At 50.0% G+C, this 25,298-nt stretch overlaps 10 protein-coding genes across 10 annotated transcripts; 6 read left to right on the top strand and 4 right to left on the bottom strand.

The window, feature by feature from the left end:
- Positions 1-206: 206 nt before the first annotated feature.
- N7506_010864 (fungal specific transcription factor domain-containing protein) lies at positions 207-2,510 on the top strand (the record flags this gene model as incomplete). The annotated part of the gene is made up of 7 exons (XM_056960157.1): positions 207-253; positions 308-426; positions 473-536; positions 617-1,483; positions 1,551-1,628; positions 1,679-2,245; positions 2,300-2,510. 7 exons carry the CDS (start codon positions 207-209, stop codon positions 2,508-2,510), a joined length of 1,953 nt encoding a protein of 650 aa, XP_056806312.1.
- A 64-nt stretch (positions 2,511-2,574) lies between these two features.
- N7506_010863 (NAD(P)-dependent alcohol dehydrogenase) lies at positions 2,575-3,814 on the bottom strand (the record flags this gene model as incomplete). Its single annotated transcript, XM_056960156.1, has 3 exons — positions 2,575-2,808; positions 2,857-3,604; positions 3,678-3,814. 3 exons carry the CDS (start codon positions 3,812-3,814, stop codon positions 2,575-2,577), a joined length of 1,119 nt encoding a protein of 372 aa, XP_056806311.1.
- Positions 3,815-4,664: 850 nt separating this feature from the next.
- Positions 4,665-7,241, top strand: N7506_010862 (uncharacterized protein; the record flags this gene model as incomplete). Its single annotated transcript, XM_056960155.1, has 8 exons — positions 4,665-4,708; positions 4,757-5,097; positions 5,156-5,314; positions 5,372-5,922; positions 5,980-6,253; positions 6,331-6,503; positions 6,553-6,730; positions 6,781-7,241. The coding sequence occupies 8 exons, from the start codon at positions 4,665-4,667 to the stop codon at positions 7,239-7,241; spliced, it is 2,181 nt and encodes a 726-aa protein (XP_056806310.1).
- A 592-nt stretch (positions 7,242-7,833) lies between these two features.
- On the top strand, positions 7,834-8,796 carry N7506_010861 (SDR family NAD(P)-dependent oxidoreductase; the record flags this gene model as incomplete). The annotated part of the gene is made up of 4 exons (XM_056960154.1): positions 7,834-7,857; positions 7,919-8,299; positions 8,398-8,509; positions 8,609-8,796. The coding sequence occupies 4 exons, from the start codon at positions 7,834-7,836 to the stop codon at positions 8,794-8,796; spliced, it is 705 nt and encodes a 234-aa protein (XP_056806309.1).
- Positions 8,797-9,715: 919 nt separating this feature from the next.
- On the top strand, positions 9,716-14,392 carry N7506_010860 (uncharacterized protein; the record flags this gene model as incomplete). The annotated part of the gene is made up of 6 exons (XM_056960153.1): positions 9,716-9,772; positions 9,823-10,128; positions 10,189-10,702; positions 10,759-11,060; positions 11,092-13,018; positions 13,068-14,392. 6 exons carry the CDS (start codon positions 9,716-9,718, stop codon positions 14,390-14,392), a joined length of 4,431 nt encoding a protein of 1,476 aa, XP_056806308.1.
- A 131-nt stretch (positions 14,393-14,523) lies between these two features.
- Positions 14,524-15,029, bottom strand: N7506_010859 (SCP2 sterol-binding domain-containing protein; the record flags this gene model as incomplete). The annotated part of the gene is made up of 3 exons (XM_056960152.1): positions 14,524-14,690; positions 14,752-14,961; positions 15,014-15,029. 3 exons carry the CDS (start codon positions 15,027-15,029, stop codon positions 14,524-14,526), a joined length of 393 nt encoding a protein of 130 aa, XP_056806307.1.
- A 1,736-nt stretch (positions 15,030-16,765) lies between these two features.
- N7506_010858 (HAD family hydrolase) lies at positions 16,766-17,470 on the top strand (the record flags this gene model as incomplete). Its single annotated transcript, XM_056960151.1, has 1 exon — positions 16,766-17,470. One exon carries the CDS (start codon positions 16,766-16,768, stop codon positions 17,468-17,470), a length of 705 nt encoding a protein of 234 aa, XP_056806306.1.
- A 1,143-nt stretch (positions 17,471-18,613) lies between these two features.
- On the top strand, positions 18,614-22,183 carry N7506_010857 (DEAD/DEAH box helicase; the record flags this gene model as incomplete). Its single annotated transcript, XM_056960150.1, has 3 exons — positions 18,614-20,641; positions 20,704-22,116; positions 22,166-22,183. 3 exons carry the CDS (start codon positions 18,614-18,616, stop codon positions 22,181-22,183), a joined length of 3,459 nt encoding a protein of 1,152 aa, XP_056806305.1.
- Positions 22,184-22,872: 689 nt separating this feature from the next.
- On the bottom strand, positions 22,873-23,886 carry N7506_010856 (Ran family GTP-binding nuclear protein; the record flags this gene model as incomplete). The annotated part of the gene is made up of 5 exons (XM_056960149.1): positions 22,873-23,003; positions 23,053-23,262; positions 23,324-23,477; positions 23,541-23,633; positions 23,824-23,886. 5 exons carry the CDS (start codon positions 23,884-23,886, stop codon positions 22,873-22,875), a joined length of 651 nt encoding a protein of 216 aa, XP_056806304.1.
- Positions 23,887-24,387: 501 nt separating this feature from the next.
- On the bottom strand, positions 24,388-25,271 carry N7506_010855 (putative 26S proteasome non-ATPase regulatory subunit Nas2; the record flags this gene model as incomplete). The annotated part of the gene is made up of 4 exons (XM_056960148.1): positions 24,388-24,516; positions 24,590-24,945; positions 24,994-25,066; positions 25,122-25,271. The coding sequence occupies 4 exons, from the start codon at positions 25,269-25,271 to the stop codon at positions 24,388-24,390; spliced, it is 708 nt and encodes a 235-aa protein (XP_056806303.1).
- Positions 25,272-25,298: the final 27 nt, after the last annotated feature.

Here is a 25,298-nt window from a genome sequence, read left to right as displayed (position 1 = left end):
CCAAATTATCGACAGCAAGCTTTGTTTGTGGAAGAAATGTGGTTTCGGAGAAGATAATACTTCCCGTGTACTATACTCCAGTATAGAGGCTCAGACTCCGGTGAAGAGGCCATTTCAAGGCTTCAAGATAGTCTTTCTGCAGGTGAGTAGTTTAGTCAAGCGTCTCGCCTAGCAATATGCTCGAAATGATCGACGAACTAATGAAAATGGCGTTGTCCGCCGAGCATTTGGGTTTCCCGGGATGCCGTCGGAGGTCGGTGATGCGGTCTTGGCGGCCCCGAGTCAGATGACTAATGCGGGACGAAAGCGGATGTTTTCCCGCCATCATCTACATCGACATTGCTGACCCAAATGTTCGAATAACCGATTGTCCATGGATAGCACTCGAAAACGCGCTTCACTTGCGTGCAATCATTGTCGTAGGCGGTATGTCCACAATCCCATCGTTTGTTTGCCGAGACTGACCAACCAGGAAACGGCGATGCAACGGCGTTGTTCCGTCGTGCGGCCTCTGTGAAGACTCGGGCGTGGAATGTGTATATAACGAGCCCGAGTCTTTGAAGTGAGCATGAGACTTCCAGATATGTCGTGATGAAGTGGTTGCTAACTCTTGCAGGCCTCGATCAGAGACTTCATCCTCGGAGTTTTTTCGACGCCTTGACGCAGTCGAAACTTTTTTGTGGAACACCCCAAGGCTTCCTCCAACTCCTCAAACCGGTGAAACTAGAAATGGCTTCTCTTTTTCTGTCGCTCATTCTGAGAATGAAAGGGCAGAGTTTCAGCCTTCAGTATTGATATCTTCACCGTCACGACCAAATCCAGTGGACGTTTCTCGACTCATCAACAGCACTAATTCTCCCTTCATGCCGCCTGAACATGATATTCCTCCTATGAGTATCCCAACGGGCCACACTACTACTACTGAATATATGCTGCATATGAATAAAGTGAAAACTCTCTTTGGGGAATTCCCACCTGATCTGTTTATACGGGCTGAATCAAATCGGCACATGCCTCCCCAGCTGTCTTTCGTCCCGGGAACAATAAACACAGAACAACTCCCTTTACTTGATGAAGGGAACACTTTTCCCCTCGTGGAGGCATACTTCAAATACGTCCATATTGAGATGCCGATCCTGGACAAAGATCAATTTTTGGCTTTGTATGATCGCCATATCAGGTCAGGGTTGAAGGTCGACTGTGACTCTGCACTATGTCTCGCAGTTCTCGCGTTGGGATCAGCCGCGCTCGAACAGACCGATCCAACAAAATCAGTTTCCGCATACTGGGTACCTGGAGGAGATTACATCTCACCCGCGTTGCAGATATTGATGAACGAGTACCTGCTGTCATTTTGTCCGACAATCACACTACCCCAGAGCTTGATATTGGTATCTAAATACTTCGGGTTTCTACTGCGACCTCTCCAATCCTGGAAGTTGATACACATGGCTTCGACCAGCATTCAATATTTGAACAGCCGGTGAGCCTTGATCGACCCCACGTCTTCTCTTAATTTTGCTTTACTAATAATTCATTTCGCTCTATAGGAGCCAGGCTTCGCCTGATAACCACGACCTCAAGTCTAGTATAATCTTACTGTCTTGGGCAGCCTTTGACACCGAATGGTTAGCCTTCTCATCCAGATCAAAGAAACATTTGCTGACATGTACTTCAGTGATTTGATCGCAGAACACCACTTACCTCGGAGTGGAATCGAGCATGTCATTGATCTGACCCCTTTTCCGTCGTTCGCAAATCACGAGGCCCAAGAAACAAATGTTTTTCTTGCGGAACTTTCCGTTCGTCGCCTCCTCAATCGCGTTCACCATACCATGTACGGTAGTGACTGGACGCGACGTAGTCTTGGACTCCAACCGGCTTCGAGTGATAGTCCCTCATATGACTTCCAGTCACTTTCCAATATCCTCAGCGTGTCACAGGAACTCGATCGACAACTTGACAACTGGTTCGAATTACTTCCACGGACCATCAAGCCCGACATGAATGATGAATCTCGATTTACTGGTCTTCGGGTAAACATGCTCCATCGCTTTCACTCTGCAAAGGATATCATCACAAGGCCATTCCTTCTCTGTGCCCTTGATTTGTCTCCGGAAACAGAAGTACCACCAATGATTCTTCAGCAATGCGAGGCTAGCATAGCCAATTGCCGGGCTTATTTGGAGGCTTCAACGCGCAGATTGATGAATCCATCATTTTGCGCGGAAATTATCATTCATACGTATGTTACAACTGCCATTAATCATCTTTTCGGTCAGCTAAGCTTTTCTTCTAGCATGTTTTCTTCAATCATTCTCCTTACTTTGAGCTCTGTCAGCCCTGCGTTGACGCATCTAGTTCTGGACATTGATACTCTACAAAAGAACACCATTGGAACCATTGAGAGATTCTCTGTTGTCGGATCTTCCATTGAGGAAATTTATGAAATTGTTCTTCTGTTGCACAGCAAGACTCGGATATTGAGACGGACAATGAAACTTTCATGATCAGATTGAGATGCTCAAAACCCGAGCTCGTTCTCGATTTTAAGCTTCCTGTTGGCTTCTTGATTCACTCCACTCCGTGGATGATCACTTTCAAAACATCTTCCCCTCCGTTCTTCACCTTCTCGAATGCCTGTTCGGCTTCGTCAAACTTATACCTGTGTGTGACGAGCTTCTGAGGCTTCACACGACCACTCGCCACGAGATCGATGGCGGCAGGGTATACTCCAGCCTTATATCGGATGGATCCCCTAATCGTGAGATCTCTGATGCAGGCGGTGGTGATCGGGAAGACGATGTTCTGACGAGATTGTCAGCTCAGGTCGATTGTTCAACAGCGTCGGCGTACCTCGCGTCCCATGCCAGCCTGAACGAACATGCCGCCCTTCTTACAAAGCTGAACACCAGTTTGTATGGCACTCTGAGCCCCAGTAGCATCTATCACGACATCAGGGCCATCTCCCAATTTGAATTCCGACTTGATCCTTTCAGCAACATCCCCATAGAAAGCCACTTCTGCGTCTGCGTCGTGGGGGTCCGTTCTCGGCCACTGCGGTGGCTCAAAGACACCATCCGCGGACTGCATGACATTCATCGCCATATCCAGTCTCTTGTGGTTGATGTCGATTCCAATCACAGTCTTCGCTCCGTACTGCTTCGCCACGCTTTGTACCAAAAGTCCGATGGGCCCACACCCAAACACGACGACCGTCTGTCCACCGCGAACCTTGCCGACACGACAGATCTGAACAGCACATGCAACGGGCTCACATAGAGCGCCGTCTTCGAGACTCAAATGAAACGGCAAGGGGTAACAGAAGTCACCGGCAGTTTTGAAGTATTTCGAAAGCGTGCCGTTGTGGGGAGGGGTGGCTGCGAACACTGTATCTGGGCATAAGTTGTATGAGCCACTTCGACAATATGAGCAGTGACGGCATGGAACGCCGGGCCCGATGGCTACATTGTCGCCGATATTGAGATGCTTGATTGCTTTTCCTAGGCCTACCACTGTTCCGGCGGATTCGTGTCCAAGGACGATAGGGGAGTTGAGGATGAAGTCTCCGATGCGGCCTCGCTGCCAGTAGTGTACATCTGAGCTGCTCAGATAAGCGCCTTGGTCAATATTGCTGGTGCGAAAATGTCTCAGGCGTTCAAGATAGCTGTACGTACCCGCAGATCCCTGTTTGTTTGATCTGAACGATCACATCGTATGGATCATTGATTTCAGGGATGGGTACGTCTCGGAAATTAACATGTCGAATCGATTCAAGGACGAATGAAGGGTTTGAATCTTTGATCTCGGACATGGTTCTCCTACGTAGTACTTCAAGGCTGTTTGTTCTGAGTGAAATGGCTACCGGGGAGCTCAACACAAGGGCATTTACAGCGCCCGAACAGAATGTTTATAGTCTCCCCCAGGTGACACCAAGGGCCATTCCCCGCATGTTACCCATGGGCTCCCAAGTAGTCTCCAATCAAATGCTACAGTTGAATGACACACTATCCAAGTGGATTCTACGGCCCCGCGGCGGATGAGTGCCGCGGGAGCGATGTGGGGCTGCCCGGCTGGCTGTCGGCCGATGTGATATAGTATCTCGATGTACTCCGCACATGACTTCAGCATTTGTGATGGGTTACAACAAGTCTATGTGTGCGGAGTATTCTCGAGAATCTGTAGAGGTAATGTGGACTTCCAAGAGCGCACATGGGCGAGTTTGCGACTGTGTCACATCATCACTCCTGAGGCAAGTGTTGCATCAGCTACCGAAGCACCGTGGGAAGGAAATTCCCAAGCCCGTGGAGGCGGATAAGGTCAAAGTTATCAAATCCTCGTTCATGAGCTCGGCAATGCAAAACGGAATAATAACCTAGGAAGAGTTTATTGTGGTAGTGCGCGTTCTCATCGATGCAAATGTACGGAGTATACAGTTGGCCTTCAGCATTCGATACCACATTGTGTCATGATCATCAGCTTTCAGTAATCTCAGCATCCTAGTTTATCGCGATCACCAGCAAAGAGTAAAAGTTTTCAAAATTAATACACAGTGCCCAGGTATGGCCAATCTGCTATCTTTACCCCACCAGGCCCGATCCTCGCTATCTCGGGGATGATGGGTCGGAGTTTGCTCCGCGTTACACTTCCTCAGACCTCCGATAATGAACACATTCGAAGCCTCGCGCCCTTCTCGTCGAGCTCACGCGTAAGAAATCTCTCACTAACAGCAATGGTTATACTGACTTTTCACCAGCTGTAAGCAATGTCGGACTGCCAAGGTTCGGTGCTCGGGGTCGCGACCCTGTGCGCGATGCACCCGTCGCCGCGATACATGCGTCTTCCCTGCCGACGAGGCTCACGTGTCAGTGCCAGAGCGCTATCTACAGGATCTGCAGCGTCAAGTTGCCCAATTCAAAGCCCTGTCATCTGAGGGCACTTCCACTACCCCGAGGCCGCCAAATTGGCGGGGGTCGGTATCGGTCTCCGACCCCGATCCACCGGCGATAACGCCGACCTCTCTAGATACGAGAGCGAGAGCGATAACAAACAACGACCTTTTGACACCAAGTTCACTGCCGCGCGGGAACATTGACTGTATGCGGCCATTCTGCAGAAAGCTACTGACGTAGTTCGTGTCTGACCCCGTCGATAGCAAATAACCTTACGACCCGTGATAGTCTTGGTTTGGCCGAACCGACGACCCGTCCCAACAACCGTGTTCAACGCGAATCATCCAATCTCCCGGAAGCATACAACCCTCTCGTTGCAAGGGACGTGGCCTATGTAAGCGGCTCGGATGATCGTCGCCTCTGTATGTTGCCTTCAACCTCAGTCACTCGTCTCATTGCTTACCCTGGTCGCCTCACAGTATTTCTTGGACATACTTCCACATGGTCATTCTGTCGACGCGTCTTCAGGCTGTTGGAAGATGATGTCTCTTATCCAACGACGCATCGTGCACCACTAAACCTGGATGGCACCGCCTTCCGCCTACGTTGGCAGCCAAAGACAGAAGTTGATTCCAACGACTTGGTCAGGCTTCCACCGGTAGACCATGCGTTGCTCCTGTACAACACAGTCAAGTTCCGCCTAGGTGAGCTTTTCGGAATTGTGGATGAGAAGAATTTCTTGAGAATTTTTGATGAATTCCACCAGAATCCATTAAAAACAGCACAGACACATCTCCTCTGGTTTATCAAGTACCTGATAGTCATCGCGTTTGGGAAAGCGCTTATCTCCTACCCGAATCAAACAACCGCTTCACCCTCTGGGCCTGATCTTGCGACACGCGCGCTGTCATTACTTCCAGATGTGGCGTTCCTACAAGATGAGCGTCCAGCTTTGCTTTCCATTGAGGTTTGCGCTCTGATTGCGCTGTATTTCCAGTCAGTCGACATGCGGTCCCCGGCATATCAATATGTATGTTATACCTTGGTCCATCCGTCCGAAACATTTCGGTGCTGACGAGCGACGCAGATTGGTCAAGCTCTCCGTCTTGCCTTCCACGATGGTCTCCATCGCAGGTTGTCGGAAGACGTCATAGACCCTGATATTACCACTCGCTGCAGTAACGTATGGTGGACAATATACGTGATCGATCAAGAGCTCACAGCAGGTCTTGGATGCCCTCCTACCATCCCATTAAACAGCATTACCATGCCTTTACCTGATACACAGTCTCTGTCAATGCCCACGAAAGCACTCGCATTGCGAAGTCGTCTGTCGCAGATTAATTCAATGATTTATAGTAGTACGTTGGCTCTGTTCATGTGCCTATCTGCTTCCCACCTGCTCGAGATATTGGCTGACTATATTCATTCATTCCAGCTATTTATAGCTTTGACGAAAACATGGGACCTGACTTTGTTTCCAGTATCACCTCGGTTCTACATAAGCTGGCCGAGGTCTCGCGTGAGATAGACGAGGTCACATCTAGCTTCAAAGCCAATGGAGGAGAGCTCCCTCATATTTTCTACGGCATCACGCTATCTCACCACCATGTAAGTTCACATCAATCTCCAAACACAACACTAGTGACTCACTTTGCAGTGCATTGTATTGGCAACTCGACCTTTGGTGCTTTGGCTTCTTATCCGGAGTGTGACTCCTAGCACTTTTGACTTGCGGTTATTACCTCGCCCAATCGCAAAACTGCTTGAAAAGTCGGTTCAGTCCGCAACGACATCCTTACGCATTCTATCGAACATGTTAGATCGCGAGATGCTTGGTTTGTATCTACCGCTATGTGACCAGCGCATCCTTACTGATTCCTCCCAGAAACCTTCCTTCCGTTTCCATTGGAGTACGCCTTCTCTTCAGCGGTACTCCTCTCAATTCTCAGCGCGATTCTTCCTACATACGTCCTGGACTCTGGATGGCGTCGTGCAATGTCAGCTGTTTTTGAAGAGATGATCGGAAAGGGAAATGTAGTTGCTAAATTGCGAAAGGCAGAGTTGACTCATCTAGAGGCGCTTCTAGATGCTCAGCGAAGGCAGGTCTCTATGGCATCCCTTCAATCATTTTCCGTTCCACGATATACGTCGGATTCTGCGAGCACATCCCAGCTTTTATCTACTCCAAATCTTGGACATGAAGCGCAGTATGACAATCATTCCAATTCATTCGAGGTTGGTTGGAACGATTCGGATGGCTTTCTAGACCCCTTTGAAACGGGATCTGAAGACATCCTTGCGCTTGCGGAGCAACTGGAGCATGATGACTTTTCGTTTCCCTTTTAACATGCAAGAAACCCTGGGATGTATAGCACACATTATTGGCAAACAATTGCGGGCGCACATAGAATTTTTGTTTTATCTGAGATAACATTGGACTCCGTTCGAAGAGGTGCACGGCAGCCTTACGGATTCGCTTCGATACTGAGTCGATTGTGTTATGATAATACAAAGGTTTTATCGGTTTCACTTTGACTGAAGCATCCTTCAGAGTTTATTGTTTCCGAAACTGCGTACATTGATGGAAGTCCATGCGGCTACTGTGAACAGCAGGCCAACCCCGCAATTTCGTATTCGCAAGCCAGTCTCTGATCCAGTCCCGTCCGGGACATAAGTCGAATCAATCAGCTAATTGGAGTATGATCATGTGCAAAACACAGTTCAATCCCTTATGCAGTATAAATCTGTGGCCAATTCGAGGATATCAAACATCTCCGCTTCGGTCTCCACTTTGATATCTCCACCTTACTGTCTCGGCTCGGAGTCCGACGCGATATCTATCAGGTCAAGTGCAACTGAGCCCGAAGAGGGCCAATTTAAAGGGCCCGGGCACCGCATTGCTTTACTCTCGTGTATTCTTCTATCAATGGATGCAATCATGGCTTCCCACAAAGGCAAAGTGGTAGGTCGCTTGAAGTGCTCGCAGTTATCTATACCGGTTCAAATGGCTGATCCATCAGTAGATTGCTATCACCGGCGCAGCGAGTGGCATGGGACTTGCAGCTGCCCAGTTACTCGCATCTCGGGGGGCTCAGATTTCCATGGCTGATCTCAACGAGGAAGCATTAAAGACGGCCATCGAGTCATTGCCAGGTGGTCCTGAGAAGCATATTGCGACCCGCGTTGATGTCCGCAATGAAGACTCTGTGAATGACTGGATCGAAAAGACAGTGCAGAGATTTGGCAAGCTTGATGGTGCCGTGAATATGGCGGGAGTTCTAGGACCTTCAGTTCCGACTACCGAGTTGAGCAGAGAGCAGTTGGAATTCGTTTTCTTTGTTAACGTTTTCGGCGTTTTCAACTGCATGAAGGCCCAGCTCAAGGTGATGAAAAGGGGTAGTATTGTGAGTAACTATCTGGATCTGGTCATGTGTGATTTATTTCAAGGTTGTCAAGCTGATAATTTGACCCTCATGTATCTGCGGCTAGTACTTTTGGTCAGATCACCATGCCAAATAGCTCTGCATATTGCTCCAGCAAGGCTGCCGTCATTGCTTTCTCGAAATCGACTGCCAAAGAAAACAGAGATGTCCGTATCAACTGTGTTGCTCCAGGTAAGTGGTGAATATCTCTGATCTGCTGTGGACTTTATATTTGTCTTTTCGGGCATTGAGAATTCGACACGAGAGACTAATGGAACTGCGAATGAAAAGGCACTGTGTTCACACCAATGTCTGCGCACAACGATCCGAAACGCGTGGAGTCTGGCATCCTAGCAAATGCGCAGAGAAGACTTGGCTCTGCAGAGGAGGTTGCAAGAGTCATTGCGTTTCTGCTCAGTGACGAAGCAACGTTCGTCACTGGGGCAGTCTACAATGTTGATGGAGGTTGGGTATATTGATGCTGAGAAATTGTGTGGAATCGCGGCAAAGAGAAAGAAAATAGTAGCTGAAAGAAACTTTCCGAGGCTGGAATTGACAATAGAAAGCTTTCACTCTATTTTAACTATCGTTTTTGCCCATTTTTTACCTAGTATTCTTCGATCAAAAAAGGACTACGTGCAACCGATGAAACAGATCCATCATTTGGTATTCACAGCCAGATACACATGTATACCCGAGAATACAGATGCAGGCGGTGGTCTCTTTACCAATTGTTTGCATTAGTTGATATGCTTGGGTAGCCTAGATGCCTTGCCAACAAGCTTTGGATAGGGAAAAGAAAAAGGAAGGGAAGCAAAAAGAAAGAAAAGATAACAAATTCAGCTGGACATCGGGACTAGGATTCGAACCCAGTACTTCGGGAAGGAAACTGACCCAACAGATGGAGAGGATTGGGCCCTTTGGGATTAAGCTGGCGCTAAATCAGGACATGCGACACCTCACCCAGCTGGTATTTGTTATGCCAGGCAGCCCTTATTTGGTATTTTAACTGGCCCTCAAAGCTACTAGGTACTTTATATCGCTTTCTGGCGACCGCATTTGTAATTTATGTCGCGACAGATAATGAGATCATTCAAATACAGACAGGTAGATCTACAGACAGGCATCTCTCGGTGACATCTCATCTTTGGAGCCTGGGGAAGTAGATTTTCCCAAGTGGCATTCAGGTACATGTGACATCGTGTAACTGAATTATCTCATAGCCTCCAGAACTACAGCCTACTCTCCTGCACAAATCACCTAGGAAGGTCGAAGCATCGAAGATATACATGGCACGGACCAACGGATGAACCTTAATCCAGCCCCACTCCTCATGGGGGCCCCGGGGATCCTTGGAATACCACAGCGCGTCAAGGGCTGGCATCGCTCTTCAGAAGCATGAATCAGACACCTCTGCTCCGGGAAATCCCAGGGTGGAAGTGCGATCGCCTTTGGGTATGGTCCGGGACTCATTGCTTTGACTCATATCCCGCTGACCAATCCAGGACTCGCACAATGCATGGTTGTCACCTTGTGCGTTGCCGTACCTCGCATGCATCCCAGCAATCAGCATTTTGCTTATTGCATTGAGCCATTTGCTGGGGCAGATCTCTACATGGCGCCCAAAATGGACTATAGCGTTCGTTTCTGAGCAGCATGACTCCCAGGAACTCCCGCTGGAGCGCCCAAAACAATCTTTGAGATGGACTATCACTCTTCTGATATTCTCAGGAATTGGTCTCATTGCGGATCTAGTTCAATTGACTCCCCCTGTCACTGACTGGTCTGATGTTGTGCTTGTGTTCTCCTGGGTAAGATACCTTCATGAAGTTTAATTATTGCTTGTCGAGAAAACCACTAACATTCCTTAGGCAATAGCATTGCTTCTCGTTGCTCTCAAGCGGCCAAGAGCTTGTCAAATTCCCATATTGGTATATTACGTCTTGGTCACCGCAGTCGAGTTTTCATTGGCTACTCGTCCAGATGGTAGCCTGAAATTCAAAGTTGCCGCTCGGTACACTGCCACGATTGCAGCGATTGCCGCGTCCACGACGATTCTATTTATGCCATTCCGTGAGCCTTCGTTGCCATCAGTGGATATCAGCGCCGTCGGTCAGGACCCGTCTAGTGATTTCCGCACACCCGAAGACAACCTCCGACTTTGGCAATTCCTAACGGTGTCCTGGATGAAACCTCTCATTTCAGCTGGGCGCAGTAGACAGTTGAATGAGGATGATGTTTGGCTCCTCGGGTTTGAGTTTCAACACAGCCGTTTACACGAGAAGTTCCGTCAGCTTCGCGGGTCTGTCCTGGGTCGACTGTTGCGGGCGAATGGAATTGACGTGTTCATCATATCGACCATTTCGACTATCCAGCTGCTGTGCGGTAAGTCGATCCCCAGAGCGCTTCATTCTGCCTTGTATACTGATGGGTATGGCTAGATTTCTCAACTCCCGTTTTGTTGCAACAATTGTTGCAGGCCATGAAGGACCCATCACGCCCGAAACGCGTCGCTCTGACATATGCTTTCCTTTCGTTTCTACTGAGGCTCGTCGCCGCTCAATCCCAGGTTCTTCTCCTCTGGTATGGCCGAAGATCGTACGAACGATCTAGGGGAGAGATGATTATGATGGTCTACGAAAAGGCACTCTCCAGGAAAAATATCCTTGGGTCTACGATTCAAGATGACCCGCAAGTGTCTAACAGCCTGACCGATGACATGAACGACGACATGGTGTCCCGTGTGGATGCAGCCCCTAATAAACCCATCAAAGGCTTTTGGCGGCGCATCATCTCCCAAAGAAAGAAACCCCCCACCTAAGCAAGCCAAGGAAGCTGCATCGCTTGGCAAGATCTTCAACTTACTGCGAGGTGATGTCTATGAGGTTGCACAGAGATTCTGGGAAGTGGATTCGTTAATTAATCAGCCGTTGGGGCTCGTAATTGCTACCGTTCTCGTCTGGACACTGTTTGGCCCTTCTTGCTTCCTCGGAATACTGGCTGTATTGGTCGCGCAGGCAATCAACGCATTCATCACTAGAGTTCTCCTTCGGTGGGAACGTGTTAGACGAGCAGCCACAGATACTAGGCTTCAAATCACGTCCCAGTTCATTGAGGCAATCCGTCATCTGCGATGGTATGGATGGCAAGACCATTGGCTTCGACAAGTGATGGAAGCTCGGCAACACGAATTGAATATTCGGATTGTCACCAGTCTGTGGAGCATCATGATTCGCTTCGTCAACGCTTTCGCGAGTGGTGCATTTCCAGTCGTTGCACTGTATGCTTACACCTTCCTGGCTGGGCACGAGCTGCGAATCGACATCATTTTCCCTGCATTGCAACTGTTCTCTATGCTGGAAAGCCGTTTGCGAGATATCCCTGGTCTCATCACTTCTTTAATCAATGCTTCCATCGCTCTTGGTCGCATCGAAGATTTTATGTCTGAGCCTGATAAAGACATCATGCCTTCTGAGCCATCAGGAAGGATGACCAGTCTTTTGATGGAGTCTTGCTCGTTTGCATGGCCAGAAAAGGTCACCCCGGTGCTGGTTGATATCAATGTCAACATCCCCAAAGGACTGACTGTCGTTACTGGTAAGGTCGGGGCCGGAAAGACGGCATTTCTGCAGGCGATTCTAGGGGAGCTGGATAAGATTGGCGGCTCAATGCACGTTCCGAATCAAATGATGGGATACTGTGCGCAGACACCGTGGTTACAGAGCATGAGTATTCGGGACAACATTCTCTTCTCTGCGCCATACCACGACAAGCGGTATAAGCAGACACTGGAAGCATGTGCTCTACTTCCAGATCTCTCACAATTCAAGCACGGCGATCTATCCTTTGTCGGTGAAAATGGTATTGGACTCTCGGGTGGCCAAAAGGCACGAGTCGCCTTGGCAAGAGCCGTCTACAGTGCCTCTCCCCTTCTTCTCCTGGATGATCCATTGTCTGCCCTTGATCATAACACTGCCGAATCTGTGGTCCGCAAATGCTTTCTGGGGCCTTTGATGAAAGATCGCACAGTTGTCTTGGTCACACACCGAACTGCTTTGGTTCGCCAACTTGCAGATCAGATTATCGACATCTCCGAAAGACATGCTGTTGTTTATGACAAAGAGGCTATCTCAGTCGGTCAATCCGACACATTGCTACAATCTGTCGAAGTTGATGATGAACCTGAAGCGGCAATTGATCTTGAAGATGAGGCAGCGGCCGTCCCCACGAAGTTCATTGAGAAAGAGCATAGGGCCGAAGGCGGAGTCAAAGCTCGCGTTTACTGGAACTACATCAGAGCGGGAAAATACCGATGGTGGCTTGCGCTCGTCCTGATTCTAGCAGTTTACCGATTGATGGCCGTTGGGCAATCGTGGTTCCTTAAGGGGTGGGGAGAAGCATATGAGCAGACCACTATGGTGACAGGTAACCTACCAGACTTGAATGTGAATCGACTGTCTAGCTGGTCAATCCCTTCAACATTGGAATCAGGGTTCACGCCTCGAAGCCCAATTGTCCAATTACCATTTCCGCGCGAGGACGTTCGACCGTGGCTTTGGACTTTCTTTGGAATCATCTCAATTCAGGCTGCCACACTGCTGGTCGCGCAGCTATTGATGTTGATCATTGTCTATTGTGCTGGACAATCGCTGTTCCGACAAGTTCTGATCCGCGTCAGCCATTCCACTTTCCGATACCTTGGTAAGCTCTAGGTTCTTGACAAAAGACTTTTCTAACCGGGCTTTTTTAGATACCATTCCCCTCGGGCGGCTGATGAACCGCCTGACATCTGACATCGGTGTAGTTGATGGCAACATCAGTGAGCAGTTTCAAGCCATAGCATTCCAAGCTATAACTTGGATATCATCTGTCTTGGTGATTGCCACCGCTACCCCTGTGTTCCTTGTGTTTTCTCTTGTCCTCACAGTAGCATTTGTGACTGTTTTCCTTCGTTTCCTCCCTACATCTCAGAGTCTACGGCGACTCGAAATGGTCTCACTAAGCCCTCTTCTCTCCAACTTTGGAGAGTTGCTACACGGCCTAACTACCGTCCGAGCATTCCGCGCAGAGTCTCGCTTCCAAAGCCGAGTCATATCAGTCGTTGACAAATTCCAAGGCATGGACCATTTCTACTGGTCGCTCCAGAGCTGGCTCATGTATCGGTTTGAAAGCTTGTCTGCACTATCCACATTCTGTTTGACAGCTTTGGCTCTGTACACAAACACAACGCCGGGCTTGATAGCGTTCGTACTCATCGCTGCAAACAACTTTGTCGATTCTACTCATGCCCTCTGCAAACAATACGGCCAACTTCAAATGGACTTCGTGTCGGTGGAACGTGTCGATGAGCTACTGCATATCGAAGAAGAAGCACCGGGGTCCATTGCTCCCCCAGCCGCATGGCCGACTTACAGTAGCGACATCATATTCGATGATGTGACTCTCCGCTATGCGACGAATCTTGACCCTTCACTCACAAACGTCTCTCTCCGCATACCCGGGGGGACTACTACCGCAATCACCGGCCGTACCGGCAGCGGCAAATCCACATTGGCGATGTCGCTCCTCGGCGTCATCAAACCAGAGTCTGGTCGGATTCTTATCGACGCAATCGATGTCGCCGAAGTGAACACACAAGCACTCCGCACCCGAGTCACCTTCGTTGCGCAAGATCCCGTCCTCTTCCCCGGCAGCATCAGATTGAATCTCGATCCGACGGAAGAATATTCCGATGAGCAGTGCACGGAAGTTCTCCAGCGACTTTGCAGTCGGCACAATTGGCATCTAGAAACACACATTGAGGCCGGTGGAAGGAATCTCAGCCAAGGCCAACGTCAGCTCATTGCCCTTACCCGAGCCGTGCTGCGACGCAGTGCGATTGTCATTCTCGATGAGGCTACTGCTTCGGTTGACCAGGAGACTTCGCTCGAAATTCAGCAGATTATCAGGGAGGAGCTGCAGCAATCCACCGTCATCACGATCGCACATCGCATCGAGGCTGTCAAAGACGCGAATTACTTCGTGGTTTTGGATCAGGGAAAAGTTTCGCGGGAAGGGCATGTACGCGATTTGTAAAATCGATATATTTAGTCCGGCACATCCTGAAAAGTCCATGTTTATGACCTCCTTTCGATGTCCTCCATTTGGAACTTGTAGTATTCAATGCCCGACGGGACTTGTTGTGAATTGTCAAAAGGGTATATAATCTACAGCTTAGGCTTGGCGCCCTGGGCCTTCTTCAAAATGGGCTCCATCTTAGTCGCCTTCATAATGTTGCCCTTGATCTTCAGCTTGCCACCCATGAACAGACGCTGGGCGTTGGCCTTTCCAGAAACGAGTTGGGCGAAGTCGGCATCGGAGAGGTTGAGGGTGACTATAATGAGATGAAATCAGTACGTGCACGTGAAGCAGATCGCAGCGGAAGTGAAACTCACCGTCAGCCTTGCCACCCTGGGGAGCAAGACCGTGTCCGACCTCGCCCTTGTTCTTGAGGTCGAGGTACCACGCGGCTTCTTCGCCCTTTTCGTTCTTCAGGTTGAAAGCGACGATGGCCTTGGCCTTCTCGAGGGCATCCTTGCGGTCGCCCTCGTTGGCCTGGAGCGTCTGGTTGATGACGTCGAAGGCGACGGATGAAGGGTGAGAATCTATTGCGGGTCAGCGATGAAGCGGTAAGGGGGAAGGACAGCATCAACATACCTTTCTTGAGAGACATGATGTGTGGACGGATGGAGGAAGAGAGCGGGAGGTGACTTTCCTATAAATGATGACATGCGCATGTGAACTCCCCAACTCCGTGCCGAGGCCCCGTGCATCCACACTTTTTTCCTTCTCCACACCGAGGAAGCTCTCTGTGATCTTGTGCCCAGGTTTTCCGTCTGGGTCTCTGCTCCATATTTGATGATGATCTGCATACTTATGAACCCGTCCCAGGTCTTCTACAACGCTTGACTCTCATTTCCGCCGACTCCACCGTGCGCGCACTGGGGTCACACACGGCACCGTCTCTGCCCATCGCTCGGGGCTCCGCTAACCCTCCGACGTCATATTCCGCACACCGCACACTACCAGGAATGATGGTACACAGACCGGGACTTAACACCTCAGTCTTGGGCTGCGCCTTGGCCAAATTCTGGCCTCTTTGGACTCATGTGAAGCTGCCAGCGCATTCCATACTCTTCAGGTCGACTCAGCCAAACATCGCACACCCAGGGCATTGGAGTGTATGATCGCGCTGTGATTTTTGCGTCTAGCATATGCTCCCACTGCGTTGGTAGCATCAGAGCACCGTCGCATTATACGCACAATAAAAGAACTACACTTTCGAGTTTGGATACACGAAGGGAGGCTGGGGTGTATGCATGAAGATGCTACTGGGCTGCATGGCATGTATTGCCCTTCGTAATCTTCTGCACGCTACCTTGAACTACGTGCATGGTTGAGGAGCTCTGCTGGCGCCGAAGCAGGCAACGGTTGGACGTACCTTGGATTGTTCAATCCTCCGAGAATTGCTGTACCAAACTAAATGATGGTGTTTGAGGCAACGCTTGTCGTGGCGGAATGTGCTACTAGAGGGTTTTGCCATTCGCCCTATCGTGGGAGATCCCAAGAGCGAGACTCACTTATGGAGTTGACCGATTTGCGCATTGGCCCAGCACGAATGTTCATTGAGCATGGCATCGGAAACATCGAGAATTGACAATACATCGCTCAGTTTCTCACGAGGGTACCGAATTGCCCATCTATACTCGTCAAGTCGCACCGCAAGAACGGTTCCTGCATCGGGGTCTTTGGGTGGAAGGGTCTACATCGAAGATGCGGATGCGCCCTGCAACTAACTTCAAACCCTAGCATGCTTAAATCTTGAGCCACTGACCTCGTCCTTTATCGGGTCATAGTCGCTCTCTTCCGCGGTCCGGGGGTCGAAGCTCCGCTATAGTCCCGGATTCTAGGGTCCTATCGAGTAGCGTAGCTGTGGCAGCCGAATGAAGGCCTCCTCCTTGGCTGGACAGAGGAAGATACAATGGTCTGGAGCCTTGAAGAGCTTGATACGGATAGAAAGAAGCCCTCACATTCCACTCTAGCTAGAAGCGCAGTATAGAGGCGGTGGGTATGGATTCCTCTCCCTATAAGGCAAGGCTAAAATCATTTTATGAGGAGTCCACGGGTATTTAGGTGGCTTAGGCGGCATGACATGTTCGTTCTGTGGCCATTATGTATGGAAACAAATCAGATATCTTATCTCTTTGAAACCCAATGGTACCCAATGTAAGCCCTGGAGATCGATTCGTATGAGTCACGTAAATGCTGCAAGATCATGGTTGCAGGTTTCCCAAGGTACAGCTTTCGAGGTTTAGCGTGTTTTATGTCGCAATATCAAGGGTCAAGTGCTATGCTTCCCCATGATCAACTTTAACTTCTCTCACTACCCCGAGAAACCCATTCTCCAACATGGCATCCCTTGTTATCTTCGATTTTGATGGAACCCTTTTCGATACCCATGAGTCAATTTCTCAGACTATCAAACTTACTTTCGATGCCCTACTTCCGAGTCATACTCCTCCCCAGGATGAGGTCCTACGCATGATTGCCAGTGGGGCCGGGCTGACAGAGACCTTTATTACTCTACACCCTTATCCAGCTCAGTTTACGCCAGCTGTTGAGAATGAGTGGGTAGAGAAATACCGTGCCCTCTACAATACTCACGGCCAAGCGCTTGTCAAGGCATTCCCCGGCGCAAAGGACCTCCTGACAGAGCTCACTGCTCTGGGAATCCCCACCGCCATTGTAAGCAACAAAGGCGTTGCCGCTGTCAAAACCGCCTTGGAACGAAACGGCCTAGAAGGACTGGTACCAGAGGATTTGATTGTCGGCGACAAAACCCCTGGTGCTAAGCGCAAGCCAGACCCTTCGAGTTTCACGGATGTTTTGGCCCCCGCTCTCCAGCGGAAATACGGTGTGCGGATTGCGGGGCAAAAGGTACTTGTAGTTGGTGATACTATGGCAGATATTGAATTTGCAAGGAACATTGGCAGTCAAGTCTGCTGGTGTCGGTATGGATATGGGGATCGTGAGGCTTGTCAGACTTTGGGGCCGGATTTCGTGATAGATTCATTGGGCGATGTGGTAGAGATTGTCAAGGACCACATACGATGATAGATATATGGCAATGGAACAATCATCGGCCGATTTTGTACCGAAACGAGCGCGCTATTGCCATTCACTACCAAGTCGCAATGTTGAATTGGTCAACTTCCAAGGTGTAACGTAACGCTGACTAGCTCGATGATGATGTTTCCAAAGGTCTTTCAAATAGTCTTTCCAGATGTCTTTTTTGTGGAACAGGTAGATCGCTTTGAAATGGTGCAGGAAACGCAGGAAATAAAATGCAGGAAAAGGCAGCAAAGGAGGTTAGATTGACCAAATGGCTTGTCAAGATGGTCAACTTTGGTAACAATCTAGATCTGGGTGGTTCCTGCTTGTTTGACATGTTTGACATGTTTGACCTGTTTGCTTGCTTATCTTTATCGCGTTCCTCTCACGTGATGATAAGAAACGCGCTTTGTATATCAAACTTTCGAAAGTTTGCAGCGTCGGGGGGGCAATATCTCGCGAAATGTCTTTCTAATTGGTGCAAAATCGAAATGTAATGAAGAAAAAGCATAGATCATTGCACCACAAGGCTGACAGAGCATCGTTCGACAACCCAGAGTCAGTGAGGCTCAAATAAATCCGACGGTCTTGGCATTTTCTGACGATGACATCTTGGCCAATGTAGAACTTTCAACACCCCGCCGAAGCAAACGTGGCCCATCGAGTTGATGTATCGCAAAACCTACAACCCTGTCAATTTCAGATCGGACTGGTCTGCGAAACAGGATCTCTGATCCTCTTTGGTCGCCCTTGACAGCCGCTTTTTTGCCATCGCACCTTCGACCCTCCTGCGACAGTCGTCATCCCATCACCCGGGTGCAGCGTCTAAATTACTCGATGTGCGTACTTGTGTCGCTTCCTAAGGACCAAATTGTGACAGAAGCGCATGATTCCTCTGCATGCTTGGCTTCCCCGTCGCGCCTGCAACCACCCGCCTTTCTTCCTGCTGTTTGCTCTGAATGCCCAACATTCGCTGACTTTCCCAGATCATCCTCCCTGAACACATCGCACTTGCAGCTCTTGCGGCCTACTTATCTACCTTTGATCTTATCTGCCACACCCATATTTTTTTTTGCCAATACCTGAAGCCCCGCCTCTCCCAATAATATCGAATCGGTTCCCATGGTGGTTGCGGGCTGCTAAGTCATGGCTGCCCCAGTTGATAAGTCCCAGGAGGACCAAATCAAAGATCTGTTGGAGGAAATCGATCTCCACAAATTCATCCGCGATGACACCCTCACAACCATGGGCGAGTGCGAGCAGTTGAGGGAGATTAGGGAGACACTCAGGGCCAAGGAAGTTCAGCTGGCAGAGCTCTTGGGTGATCCCATTCCCCCTCCCGAAGCTGCCATAACTCCGCCTGTAGCAACTCCCATTCCACAAGCATCAGCTCATACTCATACTCCTGCGCCTGCGCCTGCGCCTCCGCCTTTGCCTTCGAGTGGATTTGCCGGGTTCGCTACAGGGCCCCATTGGTCTTCCGCGGGACCTTCGCCCTTTGCCACTGCATCTCGGAGCCCGGCGGTTATGCAAAGCTCGCCGGCTCTGTCTTCTCTGGATGAATACCGGAAGCGCCCGCGTCCCACATCTGGGTCTTCGCCCCCGGTCCAAAGTCCAGCGAAGCGAAGTGCTGCCTCGCAGCCTGTCTCTCGTCGGTCCAAACTCGGCGAGATAGACGCACGGCAGCAACGAGAGATCGACGAACACCAAGAGCAATATGGGAACTTGATCAGCATGGCACTCAACGATGAAGAAATTCAAGATCTCGTGGAAGAGCGTGACAGCATAGAGAAGGATATCATATCGGCATTCCAACTTGAGAGGGACGCGGAGCTAGCTCGTGCACTTCAATGCGAAGAGGATAGTGTGCCGCTTCCGAACAACCTCACACACCAGCCTTCTTGGAATATGCCTCACCGTACCCAGCCGATTAAACCAGAGCCCGGTTTTAATGGGTTCGGGGGCCCTTCGCAATACACTCCCTTCTTACCGTCGAGCCGGTTGAACCAGTATGACCAGAGCTCCGATGATGGGTTTGAAGAAATCACAGCTGATTCGTTCAATTCTCGGATGGGCAACTCTCGGATGGGCAAACAGCCAGCCCTGGGCAATCCTTACCTGCCATCCTCCTCCTCCTCCTCATATGCATCACCATTTTACATCACCGACCCATCCGATATTCCCAATTACACTACTTCGACCGCTAGGAATCTTCCCTGGTCAAAGCCGTCATATAATGGTGATGGGCCAGGGTCTATGTACTGGTCAGGCACGCCAGGCTCCATGCCAGGGACTTTCCCTGGCATGTATGACCCATATGGCAAGGCTGGCAAATATGACCCATATGACAACTTTGATAAGACTTTTGACCTGGTCCGCGAACAGCAAGAAATGTTTGATGACGATGTTGACATCGCGGCCTACAATGAAAGAGAATTTCCTGACGATATCAAAAACTTGCTTGGTGGCATCAAGGATATCCGCGAGGCGACCAAAGCAGACAACGAGGAGACACCTCCTGCTCTGCGTGTGACTTTGATGAAGCATCAGAAGGTTGGCTTTAAGTGGATGAAAGCCAAGGAAGAAAGTAGCCACAAGGGCGGCATTCTTGCAGACGACATGGGTCTTGGAAAAACTGTTCAGGCGATCGCGCTCATGGTCGCCCGTCCGTTTGAAGATGAAAACCGACGTCCAAATCTGATCGTCGCGCCCAAGGCTCTCATGGAGCAGTGGAAGCTGGAGATTGAGCGCCATGTGAAAACTGGCGTCCACCAATTGGCGGTTCTGATCTATCACTCCAAACGAAGGCCCTGGAGAGAGCTGAAAAAGTACGATGTCGTCATTACAACCTATGGCACTCTCATGGCGCACTACAAGACGTTGCTTGAGGGGGAGAATATGGAGAAGGAGGGTCGCGATGCTAGTCTGGTGAGCGAAGTGAAAGCCAGGGCGGGTCCTCTCAGCCCTGGGGCTCAGTGGCATCGTGTCATCATCGACGAAGCACAGAATATCAAAAACCCAGCTGCCAAGTCTGCCATTGCATGCTGCCACTTGAATTCAACCTACCGTTGGTGTTTGACCGGTACCCCCATGATGAACCGTCTCGAAGATTTCCAGTCTCTGCTAGGATTCTTGCGCATTAAACCATACAACAACCCGAAAAAGTTCAAACAGGTTAGTATTCAGCGTCGCATCACGTCTACTTATCCACGTCACTAACTTCCCTTGTCATGCAGGATTTTGTGAGCCGTATCAAATCAGGCTGGGGTGGAGAAGACGTGATGAAGCAACTCCGTGTACTCGTCAAGTCTGTCTGCCTCCGACGAACCAAGGCCTCTAAAATTGATGGCGAGCCTATTCTGCAACTTCCACCGAAGGTCACTGAAAAGGTGCACGTTCTGTTTGATGAGAAGGAATCGCAAGTCTACGGCCAGCTTGACACAAACACACAGAGGCAGATCAACCGATTACTAGATGCTGGAACACTGGGTAGAAACTACAGTCATGTCCTGGTGCTCCTTCTCCGTCTTCGGCAAGCATGCTGCCATCCCCTCCTCATGAAGGAGTTCCGGTCCGATGCTGCCGCATCTGCCGCAACATCCGCTCCTGGAGTTGACAAGATCGCCAACGCTAAACTCCTGACCGCTGTTGTGGTGCAACGTATCATGTCAAACGATGATGAAGAGAGTGGGACATGCCCTGTCTGTATGGACAGTGTGGAGAATGCAACCATCTACATTCCCTGTGGACATCATGTATGCTCAGAATGTTGGATTCGTATCTCTGACTCGGCGGGTGCAAATGTTGTCAACCTCGACGATGATACTGTCATCAAGTGCCAGAATTGCCGAGGCCCCGTGGACCCCAAGAAGCTCACGGATACCGTCTCATTCAAAAAGGTCCACGACCCAACTTCAGTTCCTGAGCCCGAAACCACCGAAGAAGTCGCAGCCGACGCCGAAGACAGTGAGGCCACCGCAAGTAGCACTGAGTCGTCAGATTCAGACAGCGACACTGAAGGGGGCGAATCAAGCAGCAAGAAGAAATCCCTTGCCGAACTGCGCACTGCCTCACTCAAGAACAAGGCGGAGAAAAAGAAGTACCTTCGTCGTTTGGAAAAGACGTGGTTCCCCAGCTCAAAGATCACCAAAACTCTTGAAATTCTCCAAGCCAATGAAGACCGTGGCCAGGGTGAGAAAACCATCATCTTCAGTCAATTCACCTCCCTCCTCGATCTCCTCCAGGTTCCTCTCGACCGCAACGGCTGGAATTCCACTCGCTTCGACGGCAGCATGAACCTGAAGGAACGCAATGATGCCGTGACGACATTCACCAACGATCCCAATTGCAAGATCATGCTTGTCTCTTTGAAAGCAGGAAACTCAGGACTGAATCTTGTCGCTGCTTCTCATATCATTATGTTCGATCCATTCTGGAACCCTTACATCGAGGACCAGGCTGTTGATCGTGCTCATCGTATTGGGCAGGTTAGAGAGGTCTTCGTTCATCGCTTGCTGATTGAGGGTACCGTCGAGGATCGCATCGTTACGCTCCAGGATCAGAAACGCGAATTGATCAGTGGTGCTCTCGATGAGGGTGGTACTATGAATGTCTCTCGTCTGGACACACGGGAATTGGCTTACCTCTTTGTATGTTCTATTGGTCTCTTGCTCTTGTTCCTTGCTAACTATCTCACAGGGTGTTCGTGACTTGTGATGTGCTTGATTTGAAGTTTGCAATTTACTTTGTTGCGTTCGACCGATCTCATGACGTGCAGCGTTTAATGTGGAGCTAATCCTTGGTCCTTGTGCCTAAGTTTTGTTGTTTTGTTGTGTTTTCTCTGGTTTTCTCTGTTGTCGCCATTCCATGTGGTGTTCGGCGCGGTTTTCCAGGGCGCGATCTTTGCTATACCCAGGCGTTTTTTGAAGATGGTTTCGTGCTTGCCGCGAGTGGAAGTGGCACTCAGGTCGCAGTCTTACAGTTACGATAATGAAGTCATTCCAACCCAAGTGCTCTCTTAAGTAGAACTCGAGATTTTGAAAGATCTAATCTATCTGTCAAAGATGAAAACTTTAGATCTTGTGAGGACATGCTTTTTTGTATGCGTGCTGCTCGTTTCGGGGAGGGGGAAAAAGACAATTGGGATGTCTAAACTACTAGGGGGGTAAATAATCAAAAAAAATGCATGAGCCATCCGTTGCTTCACACGACCGCCCTCCCGCTTTCATTGAATCGTGGTTCGAAGGACAGTTTGCTTTTGCAATAGCAAAACCCAAATAAAAAACGCAATCCCCGGGGGTCGTTGACTTCCTGTCTACCCAGCGAGAGCTCGGGGAGGGTCAGGAAAAGGCGACTCCCAACTCTCATGTCGGAAACTTCGTGGACCCGTCGCTGAATGCACCGATTTACAGGTCGGCATCATCCTCATCGGGAAGGGGCTGCTGGGCGGCCTCCTCCATCTCCTTGCGGTAGGCCTCAAGCTGGGCCTCGTCGACGGTGACCTCGGGGGAGCGAGGGCAAGACCAGCGACAAAGTCCTGTATCAGTTGTTAGTATAAATCGAAAAGCGCAGGGATCATGCGGGACGTACGAGCTGGGGGTTGCCGACGAGCTTGCGAGCGAGCCAGAGGAAGGGCTTCTCGAAGTTGTAGTTGGACTTGGCGGAGATGTCGTAGTACTGGAGGTTCTTCTTGCGGTGGAAGGTGATGGTCTTGGCCTTGACCTTGCGCTCCTTCACGTCGACCTTGTTACCGGTGAGGACAATGGGGATGTTCTCGCAGACACGGACGAGGTCACCTGGAAAATAAATGTGTTAGTGGTCGTTTGGATTTCCATCCACAGTTGCGGGGTCACTCACGGTGCCAGTTGGGAACGTTCTTGTAGGTGATGCGGGAGGTAACGTCGAACATGATGATACCGCACTGGCCGTTGATGTAGTAACCGTCACGGAGACCACCGAACTTCTCCTGACCAGCGGTATCCCAGACATCGAACTGGATGGCACCGTAGTTCTGTTTGGGGTGTTAGTGATCATTGCCATGTCGAAGCGGGGCTCGGCGGGGCATATGACATACGGTGTTGAAGTTAAGAGGGTGGACCTCGACACCGAGAGTGGCGATGTACTTCTTCTCGAATTCACCAGTCAAGTGACGCTTGACGAAAGTGGTCTTTGAAGGTTGTTAGTAATGAAGTCGCGGTGAGGCAGTTGGGCGCAGAGTGTGAATCGTTGATAGGCGCGGGGCAGGCTCAGTGCGATTCCAATATCGCCATCAAGAATATCCAAACCAGCGTCGGTCATCCATGAGAGCTGAACCCATGCCCATCAACAATCATTGATCGAGGTTTGAATGCGCTTACCTTTCCGGTACCACCGTCACCGACCAGGACGAGCTTGAAAGTGGGGGTGGGTTGAGCAGCCATTTTGAAAATCAACGATTCAAATGAAACTTGATCGAAATAAGTTCCAATGGGTCTCGTGGGGATGAGGGGGAATGTTGTTGTTTTTAAAGGGAGAGTAGAGGGGTGCCGGGAAGGAGGATGGAATTTTTGCCCCGTTGGTGGTGGTCACGTGAGGTCCCTGTGCCTGAGGCCATCGCTGACGTAGTGGGGGGGGCATAACACCACTTTGTTATGAACAATTTGCTCTTTCATTTGCTTTCGATTTACTCTACTGCTCTTTCATTGGCTCGGCCTTGTCTTGATTGAGCTATATTCCACGCTTGGTTTTAGGCTGGTGGTCAGGCTCAATGTCCTCCGGTATTATCAGCGGCTTTGCAGCCTAAACGACCTGTCCTTCTTTACAAATCAATGGGCCGTTAACAGCACAAGGAAAGAAATCCGTTTCACATTAGTCATGAACAGCGCATCATCGATGTACAAGATGGTATCACTCGGGCCGTTGTAAATCTTAATTGAGCACTTCTACAACGGAACCAAGTGGCACCCGAGCAAGCCACGTCCTCCCCAATTTTGCCGAGGAGTGAGCTGGAGATCTAGCTCGGTGATAGCACCAGTATCTTCCTTCCGGCTCACCTTCACTGATACTTCCCGCTGTTTTCAAGGAGAGTATGTTAGACATGCGGATATTTGAATGAAAACTCAAGCTTGCAGAATGATGACATACCCCTTCATTTTGCTGAACTGTCTCAGCGACCTTGGTAAGGCGCTCGTGATTTAACCAATTGACACCCCCAAAGTTTCGGATTGCATCGCCAGCCTTAAGACCCGCCTGATCTGCTGGACTTCCTGTCACCACACTGTTGACCTTTGCAAATGGTGTGCCAGAAGCAGTGGAACTGTCAGCAGAGCGGTCTGGCAGTGCCTGCGCAGCTGGAGGGTGGCTGGTGCCATTCGTGATTGGGCTGGCATCGGGTGTGTTTTGTAGATTGGCAAAGTGTGCGTGAACGCCCTTCTCGAGATATTGCATTACTTCCTTATGGTCATTGCGTAGGTGAATCATGCGCACGCGTATTGTTCGAACTATATTCCCTTAGCGATAGTCCTCGCCGATCGAACTGCGGGGCATACCTTGCGCAATGTCGATATCATCGCGGGGGAAGCCATCGAAGGTAGTGAGGGAAGAGGTCATGCGCACCCCATGCTTCAAAGAGAGCAGTCAGAAACAGCCAGAGAGATCTCTAGGAGGGGAATCTTACCGATTGGAGAACGCTACTGAGCGCCGACATTTCCTCCTCGATGCGTACCTTTTCCTGCATAAGGTCTGGCATTGATAGCTTGGATACATCGCGAGGAGTGGCTCCGGGTGCAGGTCCGGAGGCCACGGTTGGAGCGTGGATGTCGTCCATGATGCCAGTTGAACAGGTCTTGGAGAA

This window comes from Penicillium brevicompactum (assembly GCF_028827555.1).
Source record: "Penicillium brevicompactum strain IBT 35665 chromosome Unknown utg000007l_segment0_segment0, whole genome shotgun sequence".
NCBI lineage: Eukaryota > Fungi > Ascomycota > Eurotiomycetes > Eurotiales > Aspergillaceae > Penicillium > Penicillium brevicompactum.
Note: the sequence above shows the minus strand (reverse complement) of the source record. Positions and strands in the feature narration are given on the sequence as shown.